Source organism: Acinonyx jubatus, chromosome B1 (genome assembly GCF_027475565.1).
Source record: "Acinonyx jubatus isolate Ajub_Pintada_27869175 chromosome B1, VMU_Ajub_asm_v1.0, whole genome shotgun sequence".
Classification (NCBI taxonomy): Eukaryota; Metazoa; Chordata; class Mammalia; order Carnivora; family Felidae; genus Acinonyx; species Acinonyx jubatus.
Window position 1 is genome coordinate 59,712,087 of NC_069382.1, and position 12,013 is coordinate 59,724,099.

The 12,013-nt window shown below is 37.3% G+C and overlaps 1 protein-coding gene across 3 annotated transcripts in view; it reads left to right on the forward strand.

The window, feature by feature from the left end:
• The first annotated feature begins 10,936 nt into the window (after positions 1-10,936).
• The window catches only part of SPOCK3 (SPARC (osteonectin), cwcv and kazal like domains proteoglycan 3), a 479,180-nt gene continuing 478,103 nt past the window's right edge, over positions 10,937-12,013 (forward strand). Inside the window, exons 1-2 of one of the 3 annotated variants that reach the window (XM_053216740.1) lie at positions 10,937-11,088; positions 11,662-11,850. In XM_053216740.1, the coding sequence (XP_053072715.1) occupies positions 11,662-11,850 (189 nt within the window). In that variant the 5' untranslated portion in view covers positions 10,937-11,088. Of the gene's footprint in view, positions 11,089-11,219; positions 11,379-11,442; positions 11,463-11,661; positions 11,851-12,013 lie in introns of those variants that run through there. The other 2 variants (XM_027068602.2, XM_053216739.1) reach the window with 2 other exon arrangements.

Here is a 12,013-nt window from a genome sequence, read left to right on the forward strand (position 1 = left end):
TGCACCTTTTCCCTTTTAAGGACATTTCAAGGAAGTCTCAGTGAATGTTTCTATTTAGGCTTCCATGGGTAGAACTCTGTTGCTCCCTCAGCTGACAAGGAGGCTGAAAAACATAATCTCTTATTATTTATGATAATATATCTAACTAAACATTGGGGTTCTGTTATAAAGAGGGATAATGGAAGTGGACATTAGTGTAGGCAACCATCATTTTCTACTCAGAAAGTCAGTAAATTATTAAAAAAAAACAATCAAGAGACTACTAGTTCTGATAAAAAATGGGGAAGCCTTATTTCTCCCAATTTCTCCTTCTTTTAGCTGAAAAACTCCGAACATATCTCCAAAAATAATCCTAGGAAGACTCTCATTGGTGGAAATTAGAAGGCAGTTGCCTAGGGACAGCAGATCTTGAGAAAGACCATGTAGATGAGTCCTGGGTTCCTTATTGCTGCCTGTATATCACAGACAAGGCACTACAGAAGGTTCTAACTTGGAATCTTCAATGGGAACAGACAAAAACCCACTCTAAAAATCTTATTCTCCCAAGACCAAGGACTTAGAAAAGAATGGCCTACTAACAGAACATATTTTTTGGCAATAACTGCCCTACTCCAGCCCAACACCAATGCATAACCCTATTCCCTTCAGTTTCACTGTGGAGGTGAGCTTTCACCTGAACAGGCATCAAGAGACTGAGCTAATCAACATCTTCTTGGTGTCAATGGGTTCCAGGGAAGCTGATCTTCCATCCCTACTCTGCAGCAACAAAGAAGTATGAGTGAATCCTCCACCCAATTCTATCCAGATGTCGTCAGGGCCCACCATGGAACTCAGCTACTTCTCTCATTTCCACTCCCCACGTTCCAAACTCAGAGGCAATGAGAAGTCTCATTTTTGCTGGGAAGATGTTAGCAGGGACTGAATTTCCAATCCAACCATCTTCAGAGGCAGTATGAATATAAATCAGTTCCCCATTTTGCAAGTAGTGGTTTTGGCAGGGTCCAAATGGCAAGTTAAACTTATATATCCACCTAACACTGTGGCTATAACTTCATAGGAAACAGCGTACTTAAAAGAATTTAAACTGGAACTAGTCATAACATAATATCCAAAATAAGAAATACACTTAACAGATACAAATATCAAGACAAAATCAGTTGTTTGAACTATCTAACAAGGATTATGAAAGCATAAAAGTGCTTCAGCAAAGAGTTACAAATTCTTTTGAAACAAATGAGAAAATAGAAAATTAAAGAAATAGAAATTATAAAAATAACTATATAGAAATATGAAAATTATAAAGCTGGAAAATGTAACTGAAATAAAAAAAAACTCACAATATGGGATAATTGGTAGAATGAGGATGACAGAGAATAGAGTCAGCACACTTGAGAATCTGTGAACACATCATTTGAATTTCTCTAATCTGAATATCAGAAAATGGACCAAAAAAGTAGACTCTCAGTGATATGTGAAACAAAAGAACTAATATCCACATATTTGCATTAAAGGAAAGGAAAGGACAGAGAAGGAGACACTGACAAATAGGTACTTGAAGAAATAAAGAACACTTCCCAAATATGGTGAAAGACACATACCTACAGATTCAAGAGACTGAGTTAACACTAACTAGGATATATCCAAATAAATCAAATCAACGAATATTTAGAAAGAAGAAAGAAAGAAAGAAAGAAAGAAAGAAAGAAAGAAAGAAAGAAAGAAAGAAAGCTTGTTTAAAATAAGGCTAGAGAGAGACCACATTACTTATAGAGAACAATTCACATGACGGTGGACATCTGAACCATGGAGGACAGAAGAAAATGACACAGTTTTTAAGTGCTGAATGAAAAGAACCGTTGACCATGAATTCTGTATCTGGTGAAATTATCATTCAGGAGTGAAGAGGAAAAAAGACATTCTCAGATGAAAGAAAAATAAAGCAATTCTCGCTAGCAAAATTATCTTTGAAGTATGGCTAAAAAAACTTTCTAAAGACAAATAAAATGGTAACAAAAGAAGGCTTGGGACTTCAGAAAGAAATAGGAACATTGGAATGGGTTAAAAGGAAGGGTAAACAAAATAGACTATTTTTCTCATGAGTTTATTAAATCATATTTGATGGTTGAGGCAAAATTATAACATCACCTAAGTCATACCCTATATATGTGGAGGAAATCCTTAAGACAATTATATTTGAAAGTGGAGAGGGTAATTGAACCTAAATAGAAGCCAGGTTTCTATACTTTGTTGAGATAAAAGGTACAAGAGTTAAAATTTCCATATGAGTAGACTGTCATAAGTTAAATATGTATATTGTAATATCTAGAGAAACTAAGATAGATTATATCTTTGGTCATAAAATAAGTCTCAATAAGTTTAAAAGAACTAAAATCATACAGAGTATATTCTCTGACAATATGGAATAAAATTAGAAATCTTTAACAGAAAAAGAATAAGAAAACCTCCAAATCTTTAGAAATTAAACTATACACTTGTAAACAATCTCTGAGTCAAAAAGGACATTTAAAAGGAAATAAAAATTCATGGAACTGAATGGAAATGAACACAACACATTAAAATATGTGAGATGCAGCTAAAGCAGTGCATAGAGGGAAATTTGTAGCATTAAATACTTATAATTAAGAAAGAAGAAAGTTGTCAAATTAATAATCTGATTTCTTTCCTTGCGAAATTAGAAAAAAAGAGCAAAATAAATTCAAATAAGCAGAAGGAAGGAAATCGTGACGATAAAAGGAGAAATCAATAAAATTGAAAAATAGAGAAGATAAATGAAACAAAAAAGTCATTTCTTCGTAAAACCACTTAAAATTATAAATCGCAGCAAGACTGACAAGGATGGGAAGAAGTCAGAAATCCTAATATCAGGGCTATAACTAAGGATCCTACATCCACGAAAAGGGTAATTGGGGAATATTATAAATGCACACTCATCTGTTTGACTATTTATAAAGAACTTACAAATTCCTTGAAAACTACTATTGACCAGTCTGTAACCATAAGGAAATATACAAACTGAATAGTCTTACTCTAAGTAAAGAAATTAAATTTGTAATTTAATAAGCTCCCAAAAGAAAAAAAATAAGTCAACAAAAATGTCTCCATATCTCAGTTCAAAGTACAACGTACACCAAATTGAGCTATATTGTTGATTGTAATCCAGAGCTTCATTAGTACAGCAGATCCTTTTAATTAGTGTTGCTTGTTTCAAAAAAAATAAATAAATAAAAGGAGCAAAAACATTTCTCTACCAAAAAAAAAAGTTGCAGTATTGATGTATTATGCTATATTTCTTTATGTTCTAAAAAATAAGTGTTTTCTTGATTCACAGGGGAAATCTCTGTGTATCTGTGAACACTGGAAAGTATTTTATGCAACTAAGTGAGGAATTTTATACTATTGAAAGTATATTGAGATACACCTTTAAGATGTATTTTAAGAGGGAATATTTTTTGCTTTGATATTTTTTCTAGATATGGTTGTCCATTCTATTTGTGTCTAAGTAATAGTTTTGATACAGAACAAAACACCTAAAAATGTGATCACCGTGTTATTTCATAGTTCTCTAACTTTACCTGTATTCTTTCCTCTAAAAGGCATGTTATTTATATCATACTTCCCCTGGATAATAACTCATCCTTCAAGAGTAATAAGTCTTATCCCTTAAATTACCTGTGTCTTTGCTCCCACAGTATCCTCCACAGACCTCTGATGTAAATCTGTTACTTTTGCCACCCTTGACACTGGCATTTTTAAGACCATGCTCTGACCTTCCTTACTTCAGGGAACTAGTCCGTCCTCACCTCACAAATCAAAGATTTGATAGGGTCTGTTGTGTATCACTGCTCCTACTATTACTGGGACCTCCAATATTCCTTGACACAAGCCTTTGTTCAGGATTGGGTATTTAACCAAGTCAAAACCAATGTGATTCAAAGAGGCAAATGTTGTGCCCAGCCATTTATTAACACCATGAGCAAACGTGAATTTGATGGGGTAGAGTTTCATATTATCAAGTTGGCTCATGGTGGAGAAACCTGGTCTTCAATAGTTTTATTTGAGCTATTTGTCTGAGATCAAGTATATCTCTAAACTTTTTTTTTTAAGTTTATTTATTTATTGTTGAGAGAGAGACAGAAAGCATGACTGAAGGAGGGACAGTAAGAGAGGAGAGAGAGAACCCCAGCAGGCTCTTCACTCTCAGCGTAATGTCACGAACTGTGATATTCTGACCTGAGCCAAAATCAAGAGTTGGATGCTTAATCGACTGAGACATGTAGGTGCCCCTAAAATTTTGTTTATATGTGACAATTCACTGAGTCGTGCTTTTGGTTCAGGAAGAGACTTGCTCAACATAATTCCTATCTTAAAACTCATCATACTCTATTTAAATTATTAATTATTTAAATTTAATTATTAATTAATTAATTAATAATTTAATTATTTAAATCAACAAGAGTCTGAGTTCTTGTGGAATGTGATCATGTAGCAGCTTATTCATATATATAGCTTTGCCACTAGAGAAGTTTTATTTTTCACACATTTTCTTCCCATCATCCATGTCATAAGACCAAAGGCATGCCAATCACAGATTCAATATCTGAGCTCTTTAAAGAAAAAGAGGAATTGTATCAATATAACAAATGATATTCCAAGATAGATAATCATAGTCTTTTATTGATTTTCTTGCCATTCTTGGCAGGAAGTGGTGGCTATTTTTTCTTAAAATAGCTTCCAATTATTTTATTTAATTTATCTATCTGTATATATATATATTAGATTTTTATTTTAATTCTAGTTAGTTAGCATACATTGTTATATTAGTTTCAAGTATACATGACAGTAATGCAACTTTTGTTCAACTTTCACTTCCGTACACCACTCTGTGCTCATCTCCACAAGTGCATTCCTTACTCCCCATCGTCTATTTAACACATTCCCTCACCCACAACCCTCTGGTAATCATCAGTTTGTTCTCTATAATTAAGAGTCTGTTTCTTGATTTCTCTCTCTCTCTCTCTCTCTCTCTCATACTTTTTCCCCTTTGCTTATTTGTTTTGTTTCTTAAAATCCACATATGGATGAAATCATATGGTATTTATTTTTCTCTGACTTATTTCCTGCAACATTATGCTCTGTAGCTCCATCCATGTCATTGCAAATGGCAAGTTTTCATTCATTTTTATGATGGTGTACATGTATATGTATATGTATATGTATATGTATACACCATCTCTTCTTCATCTATTCCTCTATGGATGGACACTTGGGCTGCTTCCATACGTTGCCTATTGTAAGTAGTGCTGCTATAAACATAAGGATGCATATATCCCTTTGAATTAGTGTTCTTATATTCTCTGAGTAAATAGTAGTGTGATTGCTGGATCATAAAGTAGTTCTATTTTTAACTTTTTGAGGAACCTCCATACTATTTTCCACAGTGGGTGAGCCATTTTGCACTCCCACCAACAGTGCACAGGTGTTCCTTTTTCTCTACATCCTCGCCAACACCTGTTGTTTTGTGTGCTGTTGATGTTAGCCATTCTGATAGGTGTGAGGTGATATCTCAGTGTAGTTTTGATTTGCGTTTTCCTGATGATGAGTGATGGTGAGCACGTTCAAGAATATTGCATAGCATTTAGAGAGCAATCAATAAATATTTTAAGGTAAATAGCAAGAGAACAGCTTTTTAACTTTAAGAGAGGAAGAATTTACATTATTTGTGAATTGTTTCATGTTGTTGCTTAACTTCTAATTAAATACTTCCTTTACTTTCAGCAATCCTATAGAGTACGGGACTCTTGACACATATTATGGACAGTAACATAGCATTCTCTTTTTTAACACAATTACTTCTTATGGAGAGAACACCCCATTTATCCAAGAGGACAGAAGTAAGTGTCAAGGTTTTTCAATATCATTTGGAATACTTTTTATCCTCTGAAAATAGGTTACCAGTAATAATTTAATAACGAATGATATATGAAGTCTGTTTTGTATTAGTCAGCTAAAAATAAGTAAATAAACAAAAATTCACAAAAATGAAAATAAACAGGTTCTTTGTAGATCTTGATTTAGAAACTCTACAGCCATTTGAGAACAGAATACCACTCCAAATGACATTCGGACTCAACACAAATTCTTATCTAAAGGTTACTATATGAATAATCTGCAGGTCGAACGAATTTAAAAAAAAAGTCTGTATTTAATTTCAAGGAAAGAGGTATTTGTAAAAATCGTTTTGACTTGCAGATTTTAAAATTTCATAAATCTAGTATAAGAATGTGTCTTACTGTTTATATGTAGAATTTATTGTTTAAATATTCTTGTACATTTCATTTTAACCATTTTTGTGTCAGTTTATACCCTTCAATAAAATTTATATTTTTCCTTAAAAATAGTCAAGAAATATATCTCAGTATAAAGTAAAACCAAATTTAATTGTCTTATTGGACACTTTCCAGGATCATCTACTTAGCAATCAATTAATTGAATCAGATTCACCCTCTGGTTTAAATGGTGAAAAATGCATTTTTAAGAATTACAGTAATTGAACTGATTGATGTGCTTCCTATGTTTATTACAGCTTTTAAGTCTGTTTATCTATTCAATGTTTTAGATTAAGTTAAATCACAAGAGGACCTGTTTATCAAATTAGATATCTGATATCTTCTAAGTTTGCTTAAGTGGGGTTGGTCTCCGAGAACAAATGAGCAAACAAACAGCAAAGACCATTATACTATTCTGGCAATTCCATTCCAGTTTTTAATAATTTTTTTATTTTTTATGCACCTAATGCAAATCTTAATAATTAGTTCTACTTTCTGTTAAATCAAACACAGATGCTTTATAAGACTTCTAAATTTTCAGTAAATAAAATTCCCAGAATGAGGACATTGAATGCTTCTTCCTGATATGCTTTTATGGTGATGTTGGCAGATCTTTAATTTTCTCCTGAAGTTTTAATATCCAGAGTTTGCTTCATTTTTTTTATATGCTGCATTCAAGCTCATAGTTCATGGATTTGGCATAAGGCACCATTCTAGATAGTTGACTTTTATAGATCGTCATGTTTCCTTCACCTTATAATGAAATATTTCAGACATAGCCAAACTGTGCCTTTAGAATAACTCATCTATCATTAAACCAAACTTCTGGTTACTTCAGATACTCTACAAAGCCCCTTACTGTCCATCTCTCCTTACCTTCCACCAGCTGGCTGTATTGGAAAGGCAAACATTTGTTTCACTGGCATAAGAGATGGAGGCAGTCTTGATTCATTTTCTTTCCAGCCAAGCAGGTAGATTGTCTGCTGCGCTCCTGGTTTGATATTGTTGAGACTAGAGGTCTGAGTGAATAAGGTCATTTGAGTGAGGGACTAAGGTATTCCCACTTGAAGTGGAGTGACTTCTGTCTTAGCTTAGCAAGCTCCTTGACTTAACCATCCCCCCATTCTTTGACTACCAAGAGATGAATCCTCACTCTGCCTGAAATTAAGTCAAATGAATGCACAACAAGTGGAGGAGGAAAGATACAGGGGATGTGGAACTTAAGAACATAAACACAAGATGCAAACAGAGATGTTTCTGTATATAGAAAGACAACCTAGAGGCAATGTAACATTGTCATTCTTGAGAACTTCACAGGCCCTCAAAAACCCTTCCTTTGTGTTTACTAACCATGGGATCCTGGGCATGCCTGGCACATGGAAGATACAGTGACTTATACCTTTCTATATAGGCTCAGGATAGTTAGGAATAACATGTTTTTATAGTAGCTGAGAAGGAAAGTAACCTATGAAAGACAACTAAGGGATATTTGTGTGTGTGTGTGTGTGTGTGTGTGTGTGTGCGCACGCACGCATGTGTGAATTAAAACATATGGAGTTCCGTTAAGGTCTTCATAGATCCCAATCTCAGAGGCGGTTATAAGTGGATTCCTTGTCACCATATACTTAGTATTTATTGTTCTAGAACTATGGCAAATCTAAAAATGAGAGTAAGAGAATCTGGAAAAGAAACAGATTTATTATAAAAATAATTTTTACGAAAATCTTGGAAATACTTGGTAACAGATGTTTGTTGACTGATTGGTTTAATGTTTAGTAAAAGAGTGAAAAGGAGAAGGAAACAAATACAGAGGTTGGCTCAAGCTTGGAGTGGCCTTCATATTGGCTTTTCATAAAGGTGCATGAGTAATTATCTGGCATACAGTGACAGAAGTGCCGGTAGAGGAACTAGGAAACTGAAGACATATGGGTTCCACTTTTGTAAAATATGATCTCAAACACAAAACCAAATTCTTGCTCCCTACTTACTTCTGGCACCAGTGTCTTATTCTGCCCTCTGAGAACACCCCACTCCACTTTGCACTTTTTTAGCTTTCCCAGTTCCCCACAAAAGTTCTCAGTAGAACTGGGAAGCAGTCAGTGAGTTATTTTCCTCTGTACCAACCCACCTTGACTTGCAAAGTTCCTACTATTCCTCCCATATTTTACCTCCCACTTAATACTCTTCCTGTATCCTTCCCTGCTGCGTTTTGCTCTCCTGCAAGCTTTCAATTAATCTCCATTGAGGTGTTAACTGATAACCAAGGTGTTAACTGAAGTGTGAATTCTCTCAGGATTATTTAAATTTTGAAAGCAGGCTCTTTGAAGACCCAAACATTCAGTTATATAGAGTAACTGAAGACTTCCCTGTGATTAATACATCAAACTATTACACTCAGTAGACTTTTTTTTCTGACTACTAACTTGCCCAGAAACTTAGCCTTAACAATGGTGCGTGGCTTTGGAAGAAAGGTAGATGTCCAAGGAGCTCTGTGAGGAGGAGTAGTCGATGAACTGAACCCACAAAAATGCACTTGTTTTATCTCTTTTGACTTAACAGCATTTCAAACCTGCAGTTTGTTGGCAAATCCTGCTCTACTGTCAGATATGGAGTTTGATACCCTATTAGAGGCTTTTCTCCAAAGATAGGTACAAGCAGTGAAAACTAGATGCGAAGAGATTCTGTGAGCATGTCAGAGTCAGCAATGAAATGTATGCAGTTTGGGGTAAATGAATATATATGCTATGTTAACATATATAACAGATGCTGACAATGGGGGTGGGGGAGTGTTAGAGCATTATCCCTCATCAAATATTTGAGAGCAAAACCATGTCTCTTTATAAAAGGTAGTTTACAAAGGCTAGAAGGTAATTTTCAATTTAAAAATTATTAACTTCTGCTGGGCATCATAGAGTCCTCTAAGGCATAGTTTTTGTGCCTTTTGCATTAGATTTAAATTAAAAAAAGAATGACTTTTTTAAAAAAAATGTTAAAGTATTCTCACTGAATTAAGAGGAAAATACTTTTTCAAATTTTGAGGTAGAGGGGTTAAGACAGGGCTGTAGGGGGCTGAAGGATGGAATGCAGAAAGAGAGATAGGTGGAAGGTAGGACTTCCCAATGGTTATCTAAACGGTGCCCTAAGCAAGAATTAGAATATTCTGAAATACATCACATAGCCAGCTGTGACTAAACTGAAATAAATATCATTGGAGGATTAGTGCACATCAGTGTTTTTAAAGATATCTGAAGTGATGGGGTGCCTGGGTGGCTCAGAGCGTTATGTGTCTGGCTTCAGCTCAAGTCACGATCTTGTGGTCCCTGAGTTGGAGCCCCATATTGGTCTCTATGCTGACAGCTCAGGGCCTGGGGCCTGCTTCAGATTCGGTGCCTCTGTCTCTCTCTCTGACCCTCCCCCACTCACGCTCTCAAAAATGAGTAAACATTAAACGTTTTTTTTTTTTTTTAAGTTATCTGATGTGAGTTTACATCAATCAGGGTATCTCTGAATTGCAATTGTAGATTCTGGGTATTTTTTCTCCTCTTCATCAGAGTGAGAATGGTGACAGATGACAAAAATATCTTTTTTCCTTTCATTTAACTTACATATGATACATTCATTTTAAATCCTATTATTTACAAAAAATAGAAATCATTGTTAATTATCCTGTTAGATTCCTATTTTGGTATAGTTTGACAAGCGTTACACAAATGTTATATGAGCCCGAAATGGGAAATATGAATGGAAGGTGCTGCTGCTTTTGAACTAGCTCCTGAAGTTTTGGAAACCACATGAAATTTGCAAAGGTCACAGCTTTGAGAGATACAGTTTTAGTTGAAATAACCCCTAATAATTCAGAGATATATAACATTATTGTGGTCTTTTAGCCTCCACAGATCTTCTGATTTACATATAATATTCACTTCATCTAAATCCTCTAAGTCTGTGGGAGAGATTCTCTTCATCAGAATCCGTTGGGGGAGGGCACTAATTACTAATTTCCTTCCAGTTTATTTTGAATATGTGGAGAAGCAATGAAAAGCCAAGTATTTTGTCATAAATGGAGGTTTGGAGTACACAATTGGTGTGGGGTGTTGAAAATGCTCTTCCATTCTTCAGTAGGGAGGCATAGATTAAGATTAAAACATTTTTGATTCAGGTCCTAGAGCATAAAATGCACTTGTCAATGAGTTTTTAAGGGGCGGTAATCTACAGTTTGGGGAAAATTTAGGTGTACTCAAACTTCCTACCCACTCATGATTCTCTGTTTAAAAAAAGAAAAGAACTTCCACTAAAGAGTGAAAAGTCTGCCATTTGTCATAATCCAGAAGTTCACTCAAACCTTCCTTAAATTTTCGGTATTAAACACATCTCCCAAGACCCTGCAGCTATGGCTTTGCCTTAGGGTGGAGCTCAGTCCAAGAGGTTTTCAGGACCTAAAGTGCAAGGGATTCTTGGCTTGGTGATGCATAAAGTTTTCTTCAGATCTCATTTCCCACGTCTGAGTGACCAGCTTCGAAATCGCAGAGCCGAGGCAACTAAGAGAGATACAGTATATTTCGTGTTAAATCGGTCCAGGAGCAGAGAGAATGTGCAGGCAGTCTCGCGAACATGAGAACCTCTTCTGGAGGGGAGAGGTTATAAAGCAGATAAGGATTCCTGGGCGAAGAGCTACCGCATCCTCTGCCTTTAGCCGACCGTCGCATCCGGAGTCCAAGGCAGCTCGGATCCAGAGAGGAAGGTGGGATAGGAGGAGGTGGAAAAGGGAGAGGAAGGGAAAAAAAAAAAAAAAAAAAAAAAAAAAAAAAAAAAATAAAAAAGGAGCTGGGGGAGGGAGGGGTGAAGCCAAGGGAGTAAGCGAGGGAACAGCGCGCGGGGGGAGGTGGAGATGCGGGGAGCGCGCCTGGCGCAGAGAGCTGAGTGGACCGCTCCAGACAGCGGCGCGTGCAGCAGCTCCTGAAAGCAGCGAGTTGGCAGAGCCGGGCTGCGTTTCCAGCAGGAGCTGCGAGCTCAGTGCGGGCTCACAACAAGGTGATGTGCCTGGAAGCATTCTTTTGCCCCCTCGGGCTGCCGCGGTTGGGGCTTCCTCCCTCATACCCACCTCTCCTCCCCCAGGTCTGCGGGTCTGCGTGTGTGTGAGTGCGCGGGTTGGGGGGTAAAGCCTACGGGGAGGGGGCACTCCGTCCCCGCTCGTCTCCTCCTCCCTCTACCCCTGTCGTCGCTGATGCATGCATTCCCGGGTATCCCGGTCTTCTTACCCCTTCTTTGACACTGCCCCCCACCCCGGGCCCCCCGGTTGTGTCTCCTTTCCCAGATGCTCAAGGTGTCAGCCGTATTGTGTGTGTGTGCAGCCGCTTGGTGCAGTCAGGCTCTCGCAGCTGCCGCGGCGGTGGCTGCGGCCGGGGGGCGGTCGGACGGCGGTAATTTTCTGGACGATAAACAATGGCTCACCACGATCTCTCAGTATGACAAGGAAGTCGGACAGTGGAACAAATTCCGAGACGTAAGTGCTGCGCACCCCCGTCCCCGGGCACAAGAGCGCGCTACTCCCAGGCGGGGGCCGCGGCGGCTGGGGATGGGTGGGCAGTGGGCTCGGTTTTCCGAGGCGAGGGCTTTGGGGAGACGCGGCGGCGCTCAGGGTCTGCAGAAGTTGGCAGTTCCGATGC